The 26,072-nt window shown below is 34.4% G+C and overlaps 2 protein-coding genes across 8 annotated transcripts in view; one reads left to right on the top strand and one right to left on the bottom strand.

The window, feature by feature from the left end:
* Nucleotides 1-13,447, top strand: part of LOC143228834 (uncharacterized) — a 50,248-nt gene extending 36,801 nt beyond the window's left edge. For all 6 annotated transcript variants that reach the window (XM_076460217.1, XM_076460218.1, XM_076460221.1 and 3 more), the window contains 3 exons: nucleotides 188-298; nucleotides 3,956-4,180; nucleotides 5,754-13,447. In XM_076460217.1, the coding sequence (XP_076316332.1) occupies nucleotides 188-298; nucleotides 3,956-4,180 (336 nt within the window). In that variant the 3' untranslated portion in view covers nucleotides 5,754-13,447. The remainder of the gene's footprint in view (nucleotides 1-187; nucleotides 299-3,955; nucleotides 4,181-5,753) is intronic.
* Nucleotides 13,448-14,671: 1,224 nt separating this feature from the next.
* The window catches only part of LOC143228832 (GTPase-activating Rap/Ran-GAP domain-like protein 3), a 126,080-nt gene continuing 114,679 nt past the window's right edge, over nucleotides 14,672-26,072 (bottom strand). The window contains exons 26-30 of one of the 2 annotated variants that reach the window (XM_076460212.1): nucleotides 24,451-24,569; nucleotides 23,746-23,860; nucleotides 21,042-21,226; nucleotides 17,486-17,728; nucleotides 14,672-15,233 (exon numbers count right to left, since the gene is read on the bottom strand). In XM_076460212.1, the coding sequence (XP_076316327.1) occupies nucleotides 17,510-17,728; nucleotides 21,042-21,226; nucleotides 23,746-23,860; nucleotides 24,451-24,569 (638 nt within the window). In that variant the 3' untranslated portion in view covers nucleotides 14,672-15,233; nucleotides 17,486-17,509. Of the gene's footprint in view, nucleotides 15,234-16,442; nucleotides 17,729-21,041; nucleotides 21,227-23,745; nucleotides 23,861-24,450; nucleotides 24,570-26,072 lie in introns of those variants that run through there. The other variant, XM_076460211.1, reaches the window with a different exon arrangement.

Genomic DNA, 26,072 nt, shown 5'->3' with positions numbered 1-26,072 from the left:
GGACGTGAACAATAGCTATATGTTCTCGTGTGCTAACTTATAAACAAAATATGTAGAAACGTGGTCACAACTTTGAAAGTTATGGCATAGAGGTGTATCTAGTGTTTGATGTTGAAGCTATTTGTCAATATTTAATATGTAGTTTTTATTAGTAATTTCACTTAAGTATTGCTTGTCATTTTTGTAGCCTCAACAACCAGAAATTCGGATTCAAGATATTGACCATTCACAGTTGGACATTGATACTTCGGATATTATCATAACAGGACACACCATCACTCACGTTTCTCAGAAAGAGGTAGCCAGTGAAGTAAAACTGCTGTCTATGTTTTAAATAGTATGTTCAAGATTTGGTTGTGTGAATGGTTTGTTTTCTGGTTGTTTGGTGTGTAAGATTAACACTACAGCAACTTATTACAACAGACAATTTACAGAAAGTTGCATTTTTAATATCTTCTGTTACCATACTTTCCCAAGAATATTTGTTTAAGTATCAGTAATTAATACTAATTAGTAATTTTGCTGTTTGAAAGAAGTTTAATACAAGTTGCTATAAATATTACAATGGCCAAATAGAGCTAGTTAAACTTTGGTCAAGTTAGGTAACCTCAGAAGCTGAGTCTCTAATCCTTTTAAGTATTGACTTGTCATGAAATGAACATTGATTTATTAGATGTCTTGGTAAAGTATGTGCTTCACATGTCACAATAAGTTGAAGTCTGGTCTATAGCTACAGAGTTTTATAAATGACTTATTGTACTTTTCAAACTGACTTGCAAAGAAAATAAACTTATTGTGATCTAGGTTATAGAATGAAATTTTTCTCGTGTTTTTATGGTAGCACCATAATAGTAGCCACTACTGGCTTGTGGGTATTTGTCTGAATGAAGAAAACCATAATTTTTTTGCACTATGATACATTTGATATAATGTTGGGGTTTAGTAGTATTGTAAAATAGGTACAAAGTCCTCGAAACAGGAGGTTCTTGGGATTTGTTTTCAAAAATTTACACTGTTGTTACTTTGAAATATTTTATTAACAAGTAAAAGCTGTGGAACATGATACATTTAGTCTTACTTAAATGGCTGGTTTCTCTGTATATTCAGCAACTGAGGACACTATATAACTGAAACAAGTTCACCTGGTGATCCTCATGACAGCAAGACAGTGATGATTTTCTAACAATTAGCTTATTAAAATCAAAGTCTAAGCCAATCAGAACTTCCCAGAATAAAAAAAAATCACACATTTTAGGTTAGACCAGTCCTACTAAATGATTTGCAAGTTTTTGTTTGGTACATAAACAAATGTAAAATTAAAGAAGCCTTACTTACACAACAACTCAAGGCCAAAATAAACCAATACAAAGGAACACCTTTAGATCTATATTAATAAATATAATCAAACATCTAAGCATGCCCTCTACATTCTTACACTCAGTTACACAACCCCCTTCAAACATGTGGTCAGCTATCAGTCAGTTACCTTTTTCTTTCTTTGCGATCCTGATGATGATTGAAGGTTGAAACATTGTTTGCTCTTCTACATGGTGCTTTCTCTACAAATACCAGCCGTTTTATATATATATAATTTGCTTAGTATCATTTTATTTTTGACCATTTGGAACAAACAACTGATTTTTAAATATACCTTTATTTAGGAAAGTAAATATGGCATTGAGAATGAATATAGACACAGACGTATGGATCCTGTTTAACTCTCTCATTTACTTGTTTACAAATCAATTTCTTAGTGCTAGGTTTATTTTTAAACACCCAAACGTAACATTTCATTATTACTGTGAAACGTAAAACTGGTAAAGCATTGAAACATTGAAGGGAAATACTTGCATTTTGGGACGCAAAAGTTACAAATTCACGTGCAGTTATTATAATATTTTTTAAGATTAAAACAAAAGTTGTTTCCTGTATTTCATATAAGTAATCATGACACAGAGATAGTTAATGGCTTTGTTTAAAAATAACAGGAAAGCCAGATGTGAACATGCATTCTCTTAACCACAGAAACTGGCCTCGAAGTTGACTAATAACATACATATTCCGAGTACTAACTTGGGTCATTTGATTCTACACTTTTAAAATTTCTGTTGAAATTTTATATCGATATATCATTGTAGTTAAAAACAAAAGACAATTAATGTTGTTTTAATTGGTATCAGACAGCAAGATGTAAACCAGTAACATTTTACTGGCAGTTTTTTCTCTGGTTGTTGAATTGAAGACTTAAAATTTGTGTTTCCATTTGGAATTATTTCTCTGTCATTTGTTATAATGCATAAATAATTTAATAGTAAGTCATCACAAAGATAATTTTAGGAGATCGAAGAATTCTTTTGTGTGTGTGTTTTTGCAAGTCTTGTCCATCTCTGTGAGTGTTTTGATTGTGTTTTTGCAAGTCTTGTCCATCACTGTGAGTGTTTTGATTGTGTTTTTAAATGTTGATGCCTCTATTTGTTTATTCTTTAAAAAAAATTCATTTATGAAAAAGGGTTTTTCAGAAAACTTGTCTTTGAATACATGAAATTAGTTTTGTTTTCCTAGAATATATGTTTTCTCATTTTGAACTTGCTGTTAAAATTAACATCTATTAAAAAAAACCCAACCAAACAAACAAAAAACAGAATCCCAAAGGTCGTAATAACCTCAAGTATTTTGAAACTACCTGTCCTTTTATGTCTGTGATTGATGTTTGTTACCATTAATACATGTATAGAGACAAGAGCAACACAATCAGCTGTATTTTGTTTTTTATAATATTCTTGTCAAGTGCCATTCATCAGGCTTCATGTCAAAGTATGGAACCTGTTAGTGGTGTTATTTCATATCATTTGTATGTGTTTGAGTGACATTATATGGTCTTAGAGATGCTCAACTAATTTTCTTATTGATCTAATCTGTTTTAGCTAAAACATTTCAAATCGGGAGGTTTTCATCAACATACATTTTAACAAGATAAGTGCAAAAACATTAAGAAATTTCAATCTGAGGTTTTGAATGTACAACAACCATCTTTCAGAAAGACAGTCTGACAGAAGGCTGTGATTTGTTTGAAACCCTAGGTTTCACTTTAGTGTATGCTTCTAATGAAACAACATCTAGAGTATGTGATTTATGTATATGGTGTTAGATTATACCTTTCTTTTGTTACCTCTAAAATTGATACTGTAAGTTATCAACATGAGTTTTATAATGAGTAATTTATACATTTGTTGAATATGTTCTTTTTTTGTATTATTCAGCTATATAAACATTATTCTTTGAATTAGTGCTTGGCAAATGTTAACTAAAATGGAGCATTGTAGGATAAGAATGTATATTCTCTTAACCATAGAAACTGATATGAAGATTAAGAAATTTGGAGAGCATGTCTTCTATTCATTTTACTTAAGTGACACTTCATTTACAATTTAAATTATGCTTTGAAACAATTTTCTACATGGAGTTTGGTTTCTTTTAAATTTCGTGCAAAGCTACTTGAGGGCTATCTGCACTAGCCATTTCTAATTTAGCAGTGTAAGACTAGAGGAAAGGCAGCTAGTCATCACCACCCACCGTTAACTGTTGGGCTACTCATTTATCAATGAATAGTGAGATTGACTGTCACATTATAATGCCCCATGGCTGAAAGGGCAAGCACGTTTGGTGTGATGGGGATTCGAACCCTTGACCCTCAGATAATGAGTCAAGTGCCTAAACCACCTGGCCATGCCGGGCATTTTACGTGAAGTAAAACACTTACGATTTATATTGATATAAAAGCTTTTTGTAATTTTTTTTTCTCATATCAATATAATCTTTTGGAAGGTAAGTGATGACTGTAAATTCTGATTAGGAAGTTAATTTATTTGTTTTTTTAAATATAACACATTGTATAAGAAACATTTGTTACACTCTCAAAACATCTTATTTGTGTTTTTTTTTTTTTATCTTTCAGAAATATGCTGAGAAACTGCTTCTGCGATATATTCAAAGATGGGTTAAAGAATTTGTTCAGAAAAGATTGGACTTAAGTATTCCCCTGCATGGGGATAGAGAAAATGGATCCTTACCTTGCCATTTTCGACACTGTACCATGGCACGTTGCCCTTGTCAGTACATTCAGGAACACCTTCGGTTTAAGCCTCGGAATAAATTCAGCTTTAAGGAATTATTTGTTTAGGTAGAGTTGCATTTATTTCCTTAGTCAGGTGTTAATAATCCCGTGAGGAGTCTTGTATCTGTGCGTTATTTACTTGAAGGTAGTATGTAAGTATATTCGAAATATAAGGTTTAGGTTACAGTTTTTCAAATGACTTATCTTAAGGTATATCCTAATATGTAGCAAATATTCACTGATGCATCCATCTTTATGTAGCAGTATTTTCGTCTGCACTTGGTATTTGTTCTTAATACATTGGCTCCCACATGAACCACCAGTGATAATCTTCCAGTAAAACCCACATGATCCGCTGGTCAGTTATGTTCTGTTTTCTGTTTAAAGGGCCACTTATTGGCTGGGACACAATGGCTACATATATGCTCTTCCTAAAAAAAGTAATTGTAAAATGACTAGTGGGACCCAGGAAAGTATCGGCAAAATAGGCTTAAGGATCCAACATGTTAAAACGAGCTGTGAAAACCTTACTTGTTGTTACTTTCATTTAGTATCATTTCAACAGTCTGTTTCCAAAATTGATTTTTGATGATCCTATGACAGGTTTTAAATGAGAATAGTGTTTATTTATCTTTCTAAAACATTTTAACAAGGTAACTTGAGAAGTTTAATTTTCAGCAAGGTCTAGAAGTGTGGAAATAGATGGTATTGCTAATAAATTTGTGAAATGCAAAAATGTCCATTTCTATTAAAATTGTTTTAAAATATATAGAAATGTTTAATCTCTTGTTATTTGTATCTGTCAAGATATTTTTCCCACCATTAAATTGGTTACATGACTGTTGTTGCTAATTGTTATATTAGTAGTGCATTCAGATGTGTATTATAATCTAAGGTTATCTTCTACCACACTTTACTTATTTTGCAGTGTTTTGGTTTACACTGTTTTCTTGAGGTAAGAAGTTAGGTTGTAATAGGCAATGTATCTTTGTGATTTGTAATATTCTGACATCACGCATATTTGTAAAGTAATTAGATGTATATAGAAATGGTTATTGAAATAAGTTTTTTTTAAATTAATTAGCAATGAAAAAAAATCTGCAAATAATTAAACGTGTTTGTTGCTGAGATAAATTTTATAATTGTTTACACACAGACTGGTATACAACTTAGAAATTGTTTTGCTAATTTAAGAATGTTACACAAAATGTTTAATTTATTTACAGCTTTTACCAAAAATGTTGTAGAATGTTTGAAAACTTTTATTAGATAACATTACTCTCTTATTTTGTCTCCACCTGACTTCCTGACCGATAAGTATGAAACCTTTTAATGCTAAAAACTGTGTTTCGATACTAGTGGTAGACATAGCACAAATAGCACGTTGTTTAGCTTTGTGCATAACAACAAATAAACTTATGCACATTTCTCAAGTATGTCTTGCATATCCAAGTCTTCTCTGTGGGACAAATGTTTTATCAGTTTTGTTATTGGCATTTGCTGTGAAAAAAAACATCTGGTTCTTGGGTAATTTATTAGCACTTATTACTGAAAGATTACTAACATGAAATGTTTATGAAAGCTGTAGATACGGTAGTAGTTTAATTCTGAAACTTATTGTTGAAATCTGTGTTTTCAGATTCTAGTGAGACATTAGCTGGACTTGCACACTTTCAAGTAACAAGGAACTTTCTGAAAAAAACCTGTGTGTGAAACATGAACAGGCTGAAGAGTTCAGAATCATTTAGTAATGTACAAAATATTAGTGTAAGCACTGTAAGTCATAACACTAAATCTGTTTCTTATTACACATGAGCAGTTCCTAACTGAGGCTGTGTTTTCATGTGTAATAAAACTTTGCACTGTGGTGTTCCCATACAGTGCAACACTTGTTTAGATATAGGAATCCCGACATTAGTAGCTAGCTTAGTCTTAAGAGTGTTAATATAAATATTTCATTGTTTGTATTTTTCAAAAGTGTGCATATTTTCAAATCTCCAAAATATGTTTAATTGTACATTAATATGCACATGTTTCGTTAGACATCGAACAGTTAATTTATTTTATCGTGTCAATAAGGGGTGTTATTTTTCTGAATTTTCTTGAAAAAAATATTTTAAGGAGTATCCCCTAAATACCATGAAATCACATTATAATTGACCTGTTGTCATTTGTGAAAAAAAGACAAAGATGGAATGAAGGTAAAAACGGGAACATGTTATATTACTGATGTACCAGAACTGTACTAAAAGTGAGCCAAGAAAGAAGGCTTGAAGTGGTGATACTTCAGAAGTCTTTTTTTTGGTAAATGAACATTGGGATTTCAGTTATGGACTAGCTACTATCGTTAAGATCAACAAGTCCAATAAGAATATAAAATGTTTACTCCACTGTGAGTATTTAAATGCCAACTTGATCCTCTGCTACAAGGGTTCAAACACCTTCTGGATAGAAGGACAATACCAGAGTCTCGTGAAAACTCAACATTCTGCTATTGCAAAAGACACTGTTGTAACCAGACATTCAAATGGGAAAATTACAATCACAAACAACTGTTGAAAAACAAACAAACACTAAAGATCCACAGGTTTGGAAGTTAGCAGTCTACGAGTTACTGTAATCAACATCAGGAGCATCTAATTACCATTCAAACCAAAACTAAAACTACCTCATTAACCTGTTGACTGCCAAGTATTTCAGCTGCTATGGCAACTCTGAACCAAGTTCAAAATACAACTCTAATGCTTCTTCGTTTTGTAACCTTTTTCGTGACGCCATTTTGGATCAAAAGTGAAACAATATGAAAGTAGGTCAATCCATGTATGGTGCTGACATCTAGCGTTGAAGATAGGTGTTATTGAGATCGAATTAACTCATTCCGTGGCACTGTGTTACCGATCGGCTTGGACTAGTTATCTTGTCTACGGCACTGAACAGGTTAATGAATGTAGAACCAGAAACAACAAAGCTCCAATACAGTAATCCAATTGCAGTTCCACCAGGTATTTGCACCAAATGCTTGTGTATATAACAAAGTATGAGCAATATTTGACCACAGACCCCCATCCCAGGGGTACAGCAGTATATCTACAGACTTGTCCTGCTTAGAAACTGGGTTTCAATACCTGTGGTGAGAAGAGCACAGATAGTCTTTTGTGCATAATAACAAACAACAGCCTTTTTTGATAGGTGGTTTAGGCAGAGAATTTGTGATGAAACTTTGTAGAATGGACGGCAACTGTTTGTTGTGGAGACACAAATGTAGAGAACGACATTCCAAATGTCTCCTGCCTTTCATCTTCAGCTCCTGAAAGGCAAAAGACTTTCAAAACGTCGTCCTCTACAATTGTGTCTCCACAACGGACAGTTGCCTTCCATTCTACACAGTTTCAAACAGAAACTCTGTTATGATCTAAAGACTTCTGGAATGTCATCACTTTAGCCTTCTTTGTTGATATTATTTGAGAAATATTCTGCGTATGTAAGAAAGTTGATGTCCATTTTCAACATTGTTTATATATTTATATTTAAATAACTGTACATCAGCAAAATTTTAACATCTAACTTATTTCTTTTATATTTTTACATAGTAATAACAACAATAATGCAAGTGAATTTCTATTTTTTTACAATAAATCTTGTAAATATAAAATTTAAGGTATTCAAAACTGATTGACGTTTTTCTACCTAAAATAAAAACCTGCTATTTGCTACAGATGTACATTTATCTGTTAGTGTGTATATACGGGATGAAACGGGGTTACATTTTGATGTATCTGATCATATATTATGTAGTAATTTTTCTATATTGTGAACTATGCCTGTTTTGATTTCTTATTAGATAGTTTCAGAAAACCAAATCACCCACTTACACATTAACAGTGGACAGAAATTTTGATGAGATGTTGACATGTTTTGGGTGCAAGTTTTAACTTTGAAACTATGTTTAAATAAACCAGTTGGCAATGAGACTGGTTCAATCATTTATTTAAAAATGAGATTGTTTTGTGATTAAGACTAAATCAGTTTGTGAAGAACTTAAGAAACAGTAATGGCCATTTTTCTTAATTTGGTGCCAAGAATCTCCATGTCTTAGAATTGGTGGTGGACTTAGCATTATAGCTGATTCTCATTCTTTACCTTGATACGTGATTTCAAAGACTGTTTAGTGCAGTTTTATGTTCTTCCGTCCATGTGTTGTGCCGTTGTGCTGGAACTTGGTCTTCAAGATTGTAAATTTGTGAACTTACGATATCAGTTTGTGACGTGAAACTTCAGAAACTTGGAAGTATTGAAAAGTAGCTAATTAAAATCAGTATTGCAGTGAGTTGTTTAGAGATTGATATGGAAAACTCCACTAAACTTCCTCCTCGTTAAAATGTGAACTGTGACGAAGAGAGGATATAATGGAAAAATTAGTTATTTTAGTAATCAGGATATGCTGATATACATATTTAATATTTGTTTACATGTCTAGAAGTTATGTTTTTAACATTACACAGGGCTTAATGCATTGATGATACCATCTGACAATTAGTGATTTAACAAGATAGCAGCTATCAGAGTTGAAAACTGGTGATTGTTTGATTGAAACTAAGAGTATTTTGAGTGATGATACAGTGATACATGTATTATTGGAACTATATGTAACTATGGCCACTGGTTACTAAAGAATTGTGGAAACAAATGTTAATAACAGTACAAAATTCTTATAGTGTTCGTAATTTTGACACAGAATAATGAAGCGTGTTTCTTATTAGTTGATATATGTCGTGATATTTTAGCCTAGCCACTGTTTTGGGTTTTCACCTCTTTAGATTAAGATATATTTCAGTATGACATTGTTATATAACTAGCTGTTGAGTGCAAGTGTAGTTCCTTTATATTTTTTTGTCATTTAGTGATACGATTTCTGGAAATTTTCCTGACAAAGCATTTTTTAAAAGTACCTGGAAAATATAATGTCAAAACTGGTTCTCTTAAAAACACTGTTCAGTTTTGTCTTTCTTTTAATATACCAATTTTTTTTACCAAAATTAAAAAATTGTAGAACAAAGTTTCCAAACAGCACAAGTGAATCTTTCAATCGTAGTTGTTACTTAATAACGTGATAAAGTCTGGATATTAGGTTGAGTTACAAATGTTGACGGAATAAAAGATTTGGAACTCAATTGAATTTAACAGTAACTTCAAGGAATTTGTTACAAAGTGGTTTATGGAAAATATATAGTAGAGTTAAGTAAGTTGTGACTCAGCTGAGTTTGTAAACTTTATGTATTTATAATTATTCTACATGCAATTAATAATATTATAGTGAAATTTATGTTTTGTGTGTTAGTTAAGTAAAGAGTTTTTTTTCTATAATTCTTAATTCTAAAACAAAATATCATTATTGAAGGTTTTGTAAATAGTTTTATAACCCCTGGGGTGGGGTAATTGTTCAGTTTTTGTTGTAAACTAAATATAACATTTTAAATATCTTTTCAGTTTTACTGTACGGGTTCACAAAAAATAAGTTATTGTGATGTCATTCTGATTAAGAGATATTGTATCCCAAAATATCAAGTTAAAGTTTTAAAACAAACAATAATGAAAGGATAAAGCAAGTAAGAAATGCATCATTACAAAAGTAACATTCTTCAAATGATATGTGTACAAAACTTCATTACAGAACGTTTTATATTCAGCTGTTGTATGTGAACTTTAGAGTTAATCATTTCTGGTTAAAGATTATAAGAGTTGATTTTCAGCCACTCTAAGCATCATCTTATGTTAACTAAACATTCTGAGAAAGGTTCCAGGCCTACCAATGGATGAGTTGTTTTTTTTCAGAGGTTTTTCTCAATTTGCATATAACTTTGGTTTGAATAAAAGACTGAACTTTAAAATCAAATTTGACTTAATCTCTCAAAACCTTTTGGTAGGGAAGGGTATACGTCTTATCTTATTAATTGTTGATGTGATGTGGAATCTTATTATAATTTTTTCTATTTTAATTATTGGGTAAGTTGATCTCTATCTCTTACTTTATCAAACTTGTTTTATCTTTTTTTTTTTTTCTCTGTCTTTTATAGACTACTGTTTATCTGCATAGTTGTAAAGCTGTTATAATTTAAAGATCCATAACAGTTTGTGACGTGGATTGTGCTTCAGAATTCTGTTTTGTACACACATTTGGCCTGGCATGGCTAGGTGGTTAAGGTATTAATTTGCAATCTGTGGGTCATGGGGTTTTAAATCCATACCCCATCAAATGTGCTCACTCTTTCAATTGTAGGAGCATTATAATGTGACAGTCAAACCTACTATGAATTAGTAAAAAAAGTAGACCAAGAGTTTTTGGGGGTAGTAATGACTAGCTGCTTTCCCTCTAGTCTTTTGCTGCTAAATTAGGGACAGCTAGGGGAGATAACCTTCGGGTTATTTTGCACAAAACTAATAACCATATTAAACCTACAAAGATAAAAATTCAAAATTATGTTTAAGTTGCTAAACAAGAAACCTTATCACAAAATATTTGAGCCAGCATGTAGTGATCATGAGTGAATCTTTGACTTCATGTATTTTTAGTCATGTATGGGAACATTTTTTAATGAGATAATGAACACAACAGCAGGAACAGTAATCTAAGAAACTACAATGTAATGCGTATAAGAATTGTGTGTGTGTCTGTGTATATTTAAAGAAACAGATATCAAAGTATATTCCATAACTGGTTCTAGCATGAAAATGGGTACTGTAGAACTCTGATTTGGACAATCTTCAGATATCAGCTGTGACAGTTTTTGCACTTTATGCTAAAGTCTGCGTTATCTTACTATTGCACACATCAGATAATTTGTATATATATCAAATTACTTGCAGGCCCAACACCATAAATATTTGATGGTGCCAAAACTTTGTCTTTGTCACTGTGTCAACACTAACTTGTAAGGACACCTACAGATGAAGAACAATATTTATTGTGTTGGGTGCAAGTTATTAATTGCTAATCAACTTACGGTAATATTTCAGTTCTGTGTGAGAGAGAGTAAAGTATGTTTTATTTGTTTCATACATAAGTATGGATTCTGAGTGTATGTTTGGGTGTTCTTCACATGTGGTCATGATTTTTATTACTTTTACCCTTAATCGAGGAGCTAGAAAAGTGTTAAGGTAAGCTTTTGATACCCGAGGGTACACAAGTGCCAATAATAATTCAACTAAGTTTTTTTTTCCTTTTAAAGGAGAGAATAGTTTCCTTTTAAGATGCTGGTTATCCAAGAAAATGTTCTTTTGGGAACATGAGGTTCATTTTCAAGACGTGTTGGTTTTCTACATCATTATTTTAGGATGCCAACTATGCAATTCTCTGTGCAATGCATATTAACTTAATTATGGGTTAAAATGTAACCAAACGTTTCTTTATTTCCATATATTTTACGTAAGTTTGAGTTACTCGTGTCGTCAAGGCTACGAGATAGTGGTAAGTAAGACTTGCGTACAGTTAGTCTGTTGCACGTGGTTATAATTGAGAACAAAATCTTCTAAGCTGGTATGAGATAAGTAATTATGTAATTTATAATTATGAAAGTAGGAAGACACTTCGTAATGTTAAGTATGAGTGTAGTGGAACATGAGAGTATCTGAGTTAAATTGCTGTAAAAAATTAATATTTTAATAGTAAAAAATGTTGGTTTATTTATCTACTTTGTTGTCTACATTGAGACGATAACTGTAAAGCCAATCCATTAGGCCTACCAGAGATAACTAAGGTTATGGGCTTACAACTCTTAATATATGGGGTTTGATTTGCAGCTGTGGCCTAAGAAAATAACAAACGGGCGTAGATCCTGGGGGGATGGGTGGGATACATCCCACTTCATTTTAGGTGGAGGGTATGGTGCATACAATCACCCTCCCTACAGTTTGGTCTGTTGAATTGTTTCATTGCATCACAGGCCTACAAATTGTGTTTGTTATTGTGTTCTCACCAATCGAAATACATAATTAGGCCTAGATGTAGGTTTTTTTTCAGTAGCCGAAATGTACATTTTAATATAGACGTGCTTCTAAGCTTCTCGATCTAAGCGACAGTTCGTAAGTATCAGTCAGTAGGCCTAAGTATACATGCAAGTATCGTGGCAACAAAATTACTCTGTCACTGCATGTTTACAGCTTTCAGGTTCACGTAATCAGAGATTACCAATTTGCAAATTGAACAGTCCACATAAGTGGTTGCAAAATCATCCCTCCCATCGAGTGTAAAAAATCTACGCCCGATAACAAATACTAAAAATTTAAAATATCGTATTTTCTCAATTTGTTGCTGGTGACGTCTTGATTCTAGGGACCAGTTTCAAATTGTGTAAAAACCCGGATTTTCTATACATATATGTACAAGTTTTGTAATAAGTCTCACATTAAGCATACACTCATGTTACCATCATTTGGTGTTGGGTAATATGTTTCAATTTATTAAAAGGTGAATAAAACCCTACAGTTGCTTATGCTCACGATGGAATGTTACTTAACTATGATGTGTATATTTATTACATTAAGTTTAAGTTTAAGCTTAGTTATGGAATAAATGGTTCTGATTTAGGGTGGTAAATATTTTTTTTCTTTGTAGACGTCCCCCAGGGTGTCGGTGGTACGTTTGAAGACTTGTAAACACTAAGTTACAAATAGCTCACTCTGTAGTTTTGCGTTTTGAGCGTGGAAAATTATAGTTTTATTTATACGAATGCTTTTTAAAGCAAAGCTACACCACCGAATCTATGTATCTCGGGGGATGTCGAAACCAATTGTGAAGTTAAAGTAGTTTTTTTTTGTTTTTTTTTTGGCGAGATTATGTTAAATAAATTAGGACTAATGTCGCGTTGTGGCCACGACAGCAAAGATGAATATTTTTGTTGTTGTAAGCAATACCTATCAGTTAAGTGTTTTTAGGATGCAAGCGTAACAACCGAGGAAACATGTCAAAACCCTAACTCGTAGTTTTGTAGTTAATGTATAATTTAGAGTGGTTGAGTTTGTTGTCCTATAAGCATGTCTATTTCTTTTCTACTATAAACGGATTTTCAGTAGTATTATGGCTGGAATTTGTACTCAATAACAAAGCTTGTGAGCAATAAGTAAGGTTATATACACACATGTCTGAGTATAGGATTCGTTTTGTAGTAGAATTTATTCAAAGAACATCACCTGGGTGATGAAAATACCGACATACAACACTTTTCCATATTTATTTTGGGGTGATGGTTTTTTTTTTTAATATATGATTGTTTCAGGGTGGAGGTTTTTTAGCTATTGTAATAATGTGACCATTTTGAAATAAAGAATTTATTGTTTCTTGAGTGTTATGTCGTTTCGTTAACTTGAGAAATGGAAACGTGTCAGTTTGTGTTGTGCGTGCAACCATCAGAACTAATAAATTTGAAGGTAACGAAACATGAATGAAGTTGTGGGATGGGTGTGTAAAGTTGAGACATGTTTCCATAAACTTACCTCGAAAAACAAACACGTTATCCGTTACATATTTTAATACGAACACAGAGCAAGAATTAAAAGTGCGCATGCGTATTACTTTTACATATTTATAACTTACAATTTTTACCTAGCTTCGCTCAGCAGGCATAGCGAGTGATCTTTAGATGAAGAACCACCATTGGTGGTTTTAACAACTCTTATTAGCAAAGGTATGTGTGACGAAATTATATATAGCACAACGAACTTCGTAATTTTTTCTTACTTTAGTTATGGAGGCGTAAAGACGCTTTTCTCTCCTTTCGCTCTTTTGCGTTGAGAATTATCAAATCTTCTAAAACGAGATTGGGAAATATTTAATGTCTGTGGTGTATATTGGGATATAAAATATATCTTAATACTAGAAATAAACGACATTAACATCAAACAGTTTCTCTTTCATTGGAACCTCGACGTTATTAACAGTTTTGTCTGTTAATAAATATAAGTGCACAGTGACTTTCCAAACACCCTGTATAATGGTCCAAGTTTCGAGCCGCTCAACACGCTCCATCTCTTCAGCTGTAAGGGTGTTAGATATTTAATATTGCTATTCAGTTAACAGGTGCCGTAGAGGCGTTGTGCGTTACTGCCTAGCTACACTAACTGAGGAATGGCTATCGTCGTGGTAAGGTTTTTCATATATTGTTCAGGCTGATAATACCACTCCCATAAAACTTGCAGCTATTTGTTTTACAGAAGGCCCATAAATGTTATTGGACTAAAATTTATGAGAAATTTTTGACGTATGTTCGAACAAATAAACAGTCATTGAAACGAAAACGTGAGGCACTCTCTTTGGTAAGTTACTTCCACACCAACAACAGCGATAATTTCTTAGTGGTGGTACAATATTAAAGTGTTTATCCTAATTACTCGTCAGATACGCTTTACTGTAACGTATGGATGTGTTTAACACCATCTTTTCATTGCGGAGAAAAGCTTTAAACATCGTGCTCAAGTTAACATTTTATTAATCAGAAACAATCACACATTATTAATATTATTTATTTATATTTATATTAGTAATTTTGTTTCCGCAGTATCAATGGGTTACACAAATTGACATGTTTTAAATATCAAGAACGATTGTAGTTCAAAATATAAATCAGATGATATATTGTACATTAGAACAAAATGGATTGTGCTGAAACCAAGATAGAAATTTGAATTACGTAAATATTTAACAGAATTTGCAAAATCAGAAACCCTGTGGACAAATTTAAATAACATATTTACGTAAAAATCTGGATTTTTTTTTATGTGTATTTTTAAATTCACAAAGCAACACGTCCTACGTAGGCAGCATACGAAAAACTCAAAGTATCCTCGCTAATAAATAGTAATGTAAATTGTACTAGTAAAGTTTTGAGTGTGAAAATTACCAACTACAAATACGCGTGAAGTACACTTTAACACAAAGGTTTGTGCACGAAAAATACAAAATTAAAACACTTACAGTTACGGCAATAAGTTCCGAATACATTTATAAATACAATAAACTGGCAGAGTTGAAAATAACTGTCAACTGATATACTCAAAATATTGTACAATGCTTCTGTTGACGCTTCGTTTGGTACTTTCAATATATCAGAGGTATTTACTGTTGTACCTGTAACAAGAAAAAACAAAAGCCGTTTTCTATTAAAGGCTCTATTTTTTCTGTCCTGCATAGAAACTGCCGAACGACTATTTGAAAGCGGGAAATTTCACACAGTAACAATATTTACAGCAGTTCAACGAATATTAGTTTTCAATTTAGGTATTGGTACCATTCACACAAAATACGCCTACTTATTTTTAAGCCTTATTGAAGGTAGTTGCTGCCCTCTACCGCCAACGAATTATTTTTCATAAAATAAAAATCAATAAGATTCTATTAATTTCTTTTGAGATTTTTTTTTTCTCAACTTTACACTTTATTTGACAAATTTTTATTTTAATTATGATTTAAAAAGCTTCCCTATACATACGTGTGTCCATTGTATAACTTTTACAAACCCCTCCCGCCTTTAGTGGGTCTGCTGATACGTTTACAACATTAGGGGATTCACATGTTTGAAGGGGTTGTGTAACCTAATGTAAAATGTAGAGGACGTGCTTAGATGTTTCATTATATTTATTAATATTGGAATAAAGGTGTTCCTTTGTATTAGTATATACCTATATTAATAAATATAAATCAAACATTTAAGCACGCCCTCTACATTCCTACACTCAGTTCCACAACCTCCTTTAAATATGTGCGGATTTACAACGCTATATCAGGGGTTCGATTCCCCTCGAGGGGCTCAGCAGTTAGCCTGAAGTGGCTTTGCTCTAAGAAAACACACTCAAACATATGAATCCCTTAATGTGGACAGTTGCCTCTTTCTTTCATTAGGAGATTCAAATTACACTGGTGGACGTAGCACACACAGTTCGCTTACCGTGCAGCTTTGCTATAGGCCCGGCATGGCCAAGCGTGTTAAGGCGTGCGATTCGTAATCTGAGGGTCGCGGGTTCGCATCCCAGTCGCGCCAAACATGCTCTCCCTTTCAGCCGTGGGGGCGTTATAAAGTGACGGTCAATCCCAATATTCATTAGTACAAGAGTTGGCGGTGGGTGGTGATGACTAGCTGCCTTCCCTCTAGTCTTACACTGCTAAATTAGGGACGGCTAGCACAGATAGCCCTCGAGTAGCTTTGTGAGAAATTCCAAAACAAACAAACAAGCTTTGCTATAAAACAAAAATATTTTGTATTTTTAACTTTGTTGGTTTTCTTCGTTTCCAACTCTTGTTTATTTAACAAGCTGTCAAAAAATAAAATAATCAACGATCTTTTGATTTAGGGTTATGTATATTTATTAGGACATTGTAATTGACAAAACAAACGTAACATAAAACAAATACTTAAAAAAAAGATTAAAACATTAAACAATGTGAAAGTGTTTATTTCTCTCCATCCTTAATTCGGTTAGTCTTATTTTTTAAATATATTGACAACATTAAACAGAAAAGCGAGATGGAAAGTACATTACAAAACACTATTTCAAAAACACCACCACCTTTGGCACATCTTTAAAGACCGATAATTCGGATTTATTCCTTAAAAAATAACTACTTTAAATGTTTTATCGTTTTTCTTCAAATCAGAAATTTTCAATTACTTAAAGATTTGAAATTTTATCAGTCAAGATCGTGAAATTGTTTCGTGAGATTGGAGACATGTTTTCGCCACTTACACTTAAAACTGTTAGTTGTACCAATTTTTAATTATAGATGTCGCCTTGTCACTTATTAAACGTATGAATATTTTCATACACACACACACGCTCAAAGATCGTTTTTCATAAATGATGGAAATCAGTTTAGTTAAAATATTTATTCGTTAAAGAGTAAAAAATGCGGTATATGACCACTGAAGAAAATTTACCCTTCAGCAACGCGTTTCTAAACGAGTTTTTTTTTTTTTTATAAAGGTTTCCAAAATTGTAGCAGCATTTTTTATAGTCGAAAGACCTTGTTTATTTACGTATTTATTAAAACAGAATTTTTCAAATTAAAACTTAGTCAAATTGAATTTTTTTTAAACTGTATAAATAATTTATAGATTTATTTAAATACTGACTAAATGTGAATATTCTAGTTTAGGATGTGCTTCCTCCTCCATAAATATAAAAATAAAATCGTTTTCAATCCTTCTCTCTTTGTCGTTTGATTCTCTTGTATAGTTCTATAAAAACAACTTTTATTCTGGAATCGTGAACAAAATGTAATACGTTTCATTTTTCCTCGCTTGACAATTTTAAACTTTTGAATAATAAGAAAATATTCCACGACAAAAAAGAAATTCGAATTAAACTTCTTAACCATAAACGTACATAAATTTGGGGCATGCTGCTAGATCAAGACTCGTCCCTGGCTTCCAAGAAAGCATAGGGGCTGTGAGGGGGTGTAGAGCACTCACTTTTACTTATACCAGAGTCCGAACTGGTTGAATAAGCGTATTCTTTATTTGCTTTTCGAATAGACGACCCCTGGTGGTGAAGAATAATCGGGAGAGGAGGAATTGGAGATGAGGTTGCACTTCTGGTTGGCCGCTGATCTCCTCGCTGTCGATTATCCTACATGATAAACCATAGTTGTAACAGAGGCACCGTGGTAAACTTACAACAGTTGTATGTAACAAAAGAAAGCAACTCAAAAGAAAAACACATTCATAACCGTGAATTAATTCGATAAAGTGTCTCTACTTTCCAGAAGAAGACGTACGCTCCATCGCTAGGAAAGGACATTCATGTAAAGCTTTAAAAGTTGCTAAATATTACAAAACATGTTTGGACAAATCAAATGCCACCATCATGATAAAACTTGTAGGCAATTTGGTGGGACTGAAACCGAGTGGAAACGCTGTTCTATAACTGTATTGATGGGTTTGCAAACGGGACTGAATTGGATAATAATTAATTAATTAATTAAATTTCCATTTTTAATTACAATATATTTACTGTTTCTCGCTAGCGCCATTTTAGTATTTACATTACTGCTCGCTGAACCAAGGAAATAACACGAATGTTAGGTTAATTTTGGGGGCTCTCAGAGTACCTTGTACTTTACGGACGGTGTTGAAATTTACACATACACATACCATAAATATAGAAACATTCGTAAAATATCACACGTCATTAGCTACCCAGGTATGTTGCTGTATGATAGTAAAGTAGTGTTATTGATAACGTAGAAGTTAAACATAAAAAAAAGGGTCCGGCGTGGCCAAATGTGTTAAGGCATTCGACTCGTAATCCTTGAAATCTTGGTCTGAAAGAATGTGGTAGCCTTTTCAAAATTAAAATGGCTGAGAAAACTTCTCTGGGGACATTCTAAGCTGATGATTGGTTAATCATGTCATATATTGAAGTAAGTGTATATAAAGGACCGTTTTTAAAAATGGAAAGGTGTGAATGGGACCTCTGTGTTTGATTCAGTACATAAACCATAGGCCCGGCATAGCCAAGTGTGTTAAGGTGTTCGACTCTTAATCTGAGGGTTGCGGGTTTGAATTACTGTTGCACCAAACATGCTCGCCCTTTCAGCCGTGGGGGCGTTATAATGTTACAGTCAATCCCACTATTCGTGGGTAAAAGAGTAACCCAAGAGTTGGTGGTGGGTGGTGATGACTAGCTGCCTTTCTTCTAGTCTTACACTGCTAAATTAGGGACGGCTAGCGCAGATAGCCCTCGTGAAGCTTTGTATGAAATTTAAAACAGTAAAAACTACCACAGCGCCACTGTGCTTAATTTATATGTTTTAATGTTATAGTTTATAGCGACTTGTTACAGGGAGATAAATATTAAGATGGAATAATTTCGAAGTTTCGTCTAATATCTTGAGATAAGGGAAACTTAAGTTAAGAACAGGGGTAGTCATTTAGTGAGAATTAATATTTAATGATTATTTCAGTGCAGTGTTAAGCAGCGAGTGTTATTTCGTCTACTCTGTCACTCGAACGATTTGATAGAACCTCAATGTGTTGGGCCCGGTATGGCCAGGTAGGTTAAGGCGTTCAACCCGTAATCCAAGGGTCGCGGGTTCGAATCACTGTCACACCAAACATACTCGTCCTTTCAACCGTGGGGGCGTTATAATGTTACGGTCAAACCCACTATTCGTGGGTAAAAGAGTAGCCCAAGAGTTGGCGGTGGGTGGTGATGACTAGCTTCCTTCTAGTCTTATACCCCTAAATTAGGGACGGCTAGCGCTACATAACCCTCATGTAGCTTTGCGCGAAATTCCAAAAAACAAACAAACAGAATAAATATAAATGAAATTTACGTTTTGAATTCATGTGCCAAATATCAGATCAGCAAGTAAAGACACTATTTCAACATCTGCTCGAAACGTGAAGACAAAACAGGTTGTAACTTTAAAATCGTTAAAATATTATTTAATGTTGTCCTAGTACAATGAGCCAAGAAAACCCGAATGCGTCACAAAAGGTAGACATTCCACAAAACTGCAAAACGGCAGGAAAATAAAAGAAGTGAAACTGAATGTTTTATTTATGCAGTAAGTTGTTACAACACGAGACATTTCTCCAATAAACATGTAAGGATGACATTCCTCCCAGTGTCCTATAATAACGAAATTAGTAGAAAGAAATACGAAGGTAGAAAACTTTAAATTCACACGAACGTACTTTCTATGTTATCAGAAACTTTGCAGTACAACAGAGACGAACCTCATCTTAACCTGCAGATGGCCTCGGAAGATCGAAACGTTGTTCTCTCCTTATCAGTAAAAGTATTAATACCCATACCAGCCTTTCTGAGATTTTTAATTTCAAGTTGGTTCCTCGTCAACAAGAACATCAGAGACGATGTCTCAGTTCTGGGTGAGACAAACCACCCGTTTGTTCCATGTGAGAGAGAGCACCAATAATTTTTACTGCAACTGATTCACCATGAGCACAGAGGGAGAAACTATTGAACAGAAATACGGATACGGTAATATACGTATATAAAATAACAACAGTTTTGATTTCTTTGTTACTGTATCTCAACCACATCTCTGTAGTCCTTAGTTATTTCTTGAAATCCTGATTCCAATGCTGTTATTATTATTATTATTATTATTATTATTATTATTATTATACGACATCATATTGATAGATTTAAACCTAAGGTAGGTAGATTTTGAAAGTTCAGATTACTGTAAAATGGCGTCGAGTTAATTGGAAACCTAGTGCGCTTAGGGCGTCCAACTTGTAAATTGTGGGCTGCGAGTTCGAATCTCGTCACCGAACGTGCTAGTCTTTTCAACCGTTATAATGTGACGTTCAATCCCGCTATTCGTTGGTGGGTTAAGTTGACTTCTAAATTCCAGCGACTGGCGCAAACAGTAGCAGTCCTGAGTAAAATTTAACAAATACGCTCAAAAAATGAACAATAATTGGGGGGCAGGTTTATCGTTGGCTGTAGTGAATAACGCAAGCATCTCCCCAACAGCAAGAGACAAAACTGTATACACAGAACTACAAAAAAGATCCAACTCTTACAAGTTTACAATAGACACGTGACAGGTAAATATCTTTTCTTTTTGTTGAAAGATATATTATATACTTGTTTCCAGATCTGTGTCTGTTATAGCTTGTGTATCATTTGAATGAAGTTCATAGAATTTTAAACAATATTCAATGGTATCAAATAACCTGTGTTCCTTTTTAGAAATGATCAAATGTGGCCAGTTTGTTTAATGGGATTGGATTCACTAATTTATAATTTACTTTGACCCGCTTATCTACAGAGTTATTTTAGATCCGAAGTTGCCAGCACTTCCGAGGTGTAGCGTCCCACAAAATGACCTCCACCCCGCCCCCGTGTGGTCAACAGAATCAATTATCACGGATATTGAGTTGCAGATGTCGAAATGTCTCCTCACCTGACATTCTGGCGACAGAAAGTCACTATTAAAACTTGGAGTGTTTAGTAGTGACCGTGGAGATGGTATACATGGGGCTGGTACTTGTCTTTCGCCTGGCGACGAACTTCCGGTTAGTGAGCCAAAGGGCATTCTGTAAATTCGCAAAGGCTTTTTGCTGTCCACAGAACTGGTGTTGTTGATAGCTGAAGAAAAATAAAAGGTTATGAATTATACGGTAACAGAGTTACTATTTTTAAACTAAGGACTGTTAATAATAATACTTTATTTTATTATTATTATTAATAACTTCTACTTCCGGTCAGAGCAAGCTATGCGCTCAAAGAGAAATTAAAAATCAACCTCGCATTGATTTGGTTTGTTTTGAATTTCGCGTAAAGTCACTCGAGGGCTATCTGCGCTAGCCGTCCTTAATTTAGCAGTGTAAGACTAGAGGGAAGGCAGCTAATCATCACCACCCACCACCAACTCTTGGGCTACTCTTTTATCAACGAATAGTGGGATTGACCGTTACATTATAACGCCCCCATGGTTGAAAAGGCAAGCAAGTTTGGTGTGACAGGGATTTGAACCCGCGATCCTCAAATTACGAGTCGTGTGCTTTAACCACCTGACCATGCCGGGTCGCCTCGCATTAAACACAGGTAAATTAAACAGTTTTTCTTACATTTTTGCTTTAAATTTTTTAAGTTAGTATAGTTACCAGAAGAGGGCTCCCATCAGTAACATCTCACGAGATTCTAAAGATATACAGAAATTAAGCTAATAATATTTTTATCGCACAGAATATATGAGTAGGTAAAATGGTGGAGCGAGCGACCTGAAATTGAAACACGTGTTCCATTTATAAAAGTTAATAAAAAAATTTCAAACGTACCAGAATTATTACCAGTTGAAAGAAATAAGGGAGATTTATGTTAATGGATATCTGCCTGAAGTACTTACCTCTTGGGTAACGTAGTTTGTATACAATGTTTATCGTGAGAGTTGTCGTGCTTTGTGGCAATGCTCTAGTTACGTTATACTAGCATTCTAACAATGTACCTTGTACAACTAACTTTCAATGGATAATAATATCAAGTGCGCATTCTCCAGAGTCGTGTTACTATAACTCAAAAGGCACAACGCAATAACAATACAGAAAGTTTGGTTTGAATTTCGCGCAAACCTACACGATAGATATCTGCATTAGAAGGAAGGTAGTTAGCCACCATCATCTACTGCCAACTCTTCGGATACTCACCAACGAAAAAGGGATTGACCGTCACGTTTTATCGTCCACACGGCCGAAAGGGCGAGCATGTTTGGTGGGACGGAGATTCGAACCCGCGATCCTCAGATCGGGTGTCCTAACCACCTGGTCATGTCAGGCCTAACACAGAAGGTAAAGATAATTCAGTTTCCTTTTTATTCGATCATCCCGTACATATTTATAATAAAAACACGTCTTGCGTTACGTAGTTTCAATACACTTTTAAAGATGTTTAATGTTATTAATTTCCATACAGTCTTGACGAGACTATGAAACAGTACAATGCTGCTTGTAGAAAATATCATGTGAAATTATTTATTACTGGAAATACAGCTTTCACAAAATTCGTAGAATATATTAACGAAAAAAAAGCAAGTACAAACGAGTTAATAATTAGAAAGTTAGAATGCTACAGAATGTTTATAATGTACACCCTAGTGCAAATTAATTGAAACAAATGGTCATTTCACAATATTTTCATCATGGCGGCCGATGTAGGCTCGCTGGACCCGCTGATTTCCTTTAATAGACATTTTTTTTCACACAGACGGCGTCATTAGCTGTGTTTTGCAGTACGGTCGATCTATTTTTGGGATATATGACGAAATTTTGAGGAATATTACGTCATTCGAAATTGCGTTAGAAGGGCAAGGAGACCAGTCAAAAAACAACTTCTTACCAACTCAATGAAGAAAAAAACGGTATCAATGGGGTCTGAAATATAAGAACTGGACGCAAGAACAATGAAGGAAGGTGTTATTCAGTGACGAGACTCATTTCTTTGTACAGGGTCAAAGAAGTCTGTATGTTTGCAGATCTCCAGGTGAGAAACTTCGAGAATCTCAGATCAATCAGTTCATAAAACATCCCTTGAAGAAGATGTTTTGGGGCTTTTTCAGCTACTATGGTGTCGGAGGCTTACATATCGTAGAAGGTATGATGCGAGGACCACAGTACATCGAAGTTTTGCAAAGAAGAGTCGTTCCAGAATTGAAAAAGAGATTTCCAGATGGATCTGGCATTTTTTCAGCAAGATCTGGCTCCGTGCCATACATCGAAACTTGTAAAGAATTTTATGACTACAACGCGAACAAAGGTGCTGGACTGGCCTGGAAACTCTCCGGACTTAAATCCTATTGAAAATCTTTGGGCGATTTGTAAAGAAAGACTTCGGGAAAAAGACTGTACTACGAAAGATAAGCTAATTGAGGTCATAATTGAGGTTTGGTACCGATATCCAAAAATCAGTAAAGATTGCAGTCAACTCGTGGACTCGATGCCAAAGCGGATTAATGATCTTCTGAAAAATAAAGGTGGTCATATCATGTATTAATTTGCGAGTAATTTTTGGATTCTCAGAAATAAAACGCAAAAAATTGAAAAAATCGTAATTTTCCGTCTTGTTTCAATTAATTTGCACAAGGGTGTAGTAATAGAAGAGTACAGACATACCATGTGGCGATGACGGAGGGGATAGACCTGGATCTCTCTCCATTTTGTCAACAGTCACTCTCTCTTGCCGAACCTCAAAGAATTCCGGAGCTGTACTGGCAAAGTAGATGTCGCTCTGAAATAAACGAGTCCATAAATGCGTGTTTGTTTTGGTGTAAAACAAAGTACGCATTGGACTACTGTCTGTGCTTTGTCTACCGTTGGTATTGTAACACTATTGACATAGCGCTGAGATACCAGTGGCAGTTAGAATAAAAAAAAACACTTCTCATCGGTATGTTAACGTTACAGGATTTTCTGTTGTGGTGAACAGAAAACAATAAAAAGTTTTGTAATACTTGTTTTTAGTTGATCTTGAAACTCAAGTCTAGTTTTCAACTATTAGGTAAAACTATTAATAAAAAAAACAAACAGTTTTACGTTCTACACTTATTACCAACAAAATAAATAGTACACTGAATAAATGCAGTTCGACGTTTCAAATACAGCTTTCTGAGGTCGCATTATCACAAACACGTTTCAATTTTATATTTTATAGTATATCGATGCAAGTTAAATACTAAACAAAACAAAAGTGGAAGAAAACCTAAAGTAATTACTATTTTATGCACAAGTGGGTGGCTCCTGCATTGAAAGCAATGGCTGTGATACTTCAAGTCTGCATTTAGCGCCCTCTATAAATTCCACAAAATGTTGAATTTTTACCTTTGAGGTAATGGCCGTCAGTTTCGGCATCACCATGTTGTGAAGGAGATTTCCATTGATAATAAGACGAATCTCGATCGTGTCGGTCGTGAAGGCCATGATATAAGGAAAGGCACACACTAAAAAGTTCAACAAGGACAAATAAAAGTCAAATTAAAACAGTAAACATAGTTCTAAAAATGATGCATTCACGAAATTACGTAGCAACGTGAGGGATACGAAATGTTGTGGTTTGGTTTGTTTTGTATTTAGCGCAAAGCTACACGATGGCTATCTGCGCTAGCCATCCCTAATTTTACAGTGTAAGACAAGAGGAAAGGCGGCTAGTCATCACCACCCACCGCCAACTCTTGGGATACTCTTTTATCAACGAACAGTGGGATTGACTGTCACATTAAAACGCATCCATGACTGAAGGGAGGGCATGTTTGGCGTGATGGGGATTCGAACCCGCGACCTTCGGATTACAAGTCGAGTGCCTTAACCACCTAGAGACATGTCGGGTCAACTAGAATATAAATACTACCCGAGAGAGAAAAATAAGTTTTTTATAATTTTATAACGAGTGTGTGTTTGTGTGTTTTTCTTATAGCAAAGCCACATAGGGCTATCTGCTCAGCCCACCGAGGGGAATCGAACCCCTGATTTTAGCGTTGTAAATCTGGAGACATACCGCTCTACTAGCGGGGGGCAATTTTATAACGAATCAAGACGTTTAGGTTTGTAAAAATTCGAATATATGCGATAAGTTGATAGTAGCATATCACGTTAGAAGACACTTTAAAGCTGGATTGTTTATATCTATAATGGGTATCTATCCAGAAAGTCGATTTACGAAATAAACATGAATGAAAAGGTTTTAATGTTACGTTTAGCATTTAATGGTTCTGATAAAAAACTTGAATATGATTACATAAGTTGGTTCTTTGGACGCTTTCAAAGGGAACAATAAAATGTTGACTATACACGATCCGTAAAGTAGATATTTGGACAATGGCGGCAATGTCCTCATCTTTAAGCTATCTCGCACAAAAACCGTGATCGTCCGGCTGTCCAGATGGCACTCCACACCATAACAGAAATACCACCATATTTTGACGTGGCTTGCAGATGGTTTACTGAATGCTGCTTGTAGAATAATTGTCAAACCCAGGTGCGTCCAACTTTCAACAATCTGGACTTGTCGAGAGAAATTATAATTTTCCATAACCAAGATGGCGTGAAAACACCTTAGATGTTTACTGTTGTCAACGAAAATATTTTTACTGAAGTTCATGCTATGATGATATTTTGAGACGACACTGAAGCAACTGGCTCTTGTCTTGAAATACCAGCCGCCGTTTGGTGCGGACCATTCTGCATACTTCTTACAGCCCCAAGAAATCATTCTGTTGTCTGGTGGTGTCCTAGTCGAGTGGAAACAGTTATTTTCAAAAGGTAACTGAAACTCCATTGTGGCCAGATATATTGCAAGTGGTTTCACGATTTTCTGATGAGTTTGATCACTCTTACAAACTATTCGACCTCGTGCAAACATGGTCATCTCTCAGGATCCTCCTTCTTCTCCTGTCACGGCAATTTGAATTCAGTTTTTATACTTACACGTTGTTTGCACGTGACAA

Source organism: Tachypleus tridentatus, chromosome 10, assembly GCF_004210375.1.
Source record: "Tachypleus tridentatus isolate NWPU-2018 chromosome 10, ASM421037v1, whole genome shotgun sequence".
In the NCBI taxonomy this organism is placed as follows: Eukaryota; Metazoa; Arthropoda; class Merostomata; order Xiphosura; family Limulidae; genus Tachypleus; species Tachypleus tridentatus.
The sequence above is the reverse complement of the archived record's forward strand: the minus strand, read 5'-3'. Positions and strand labels throughout refer to the sequence as shown.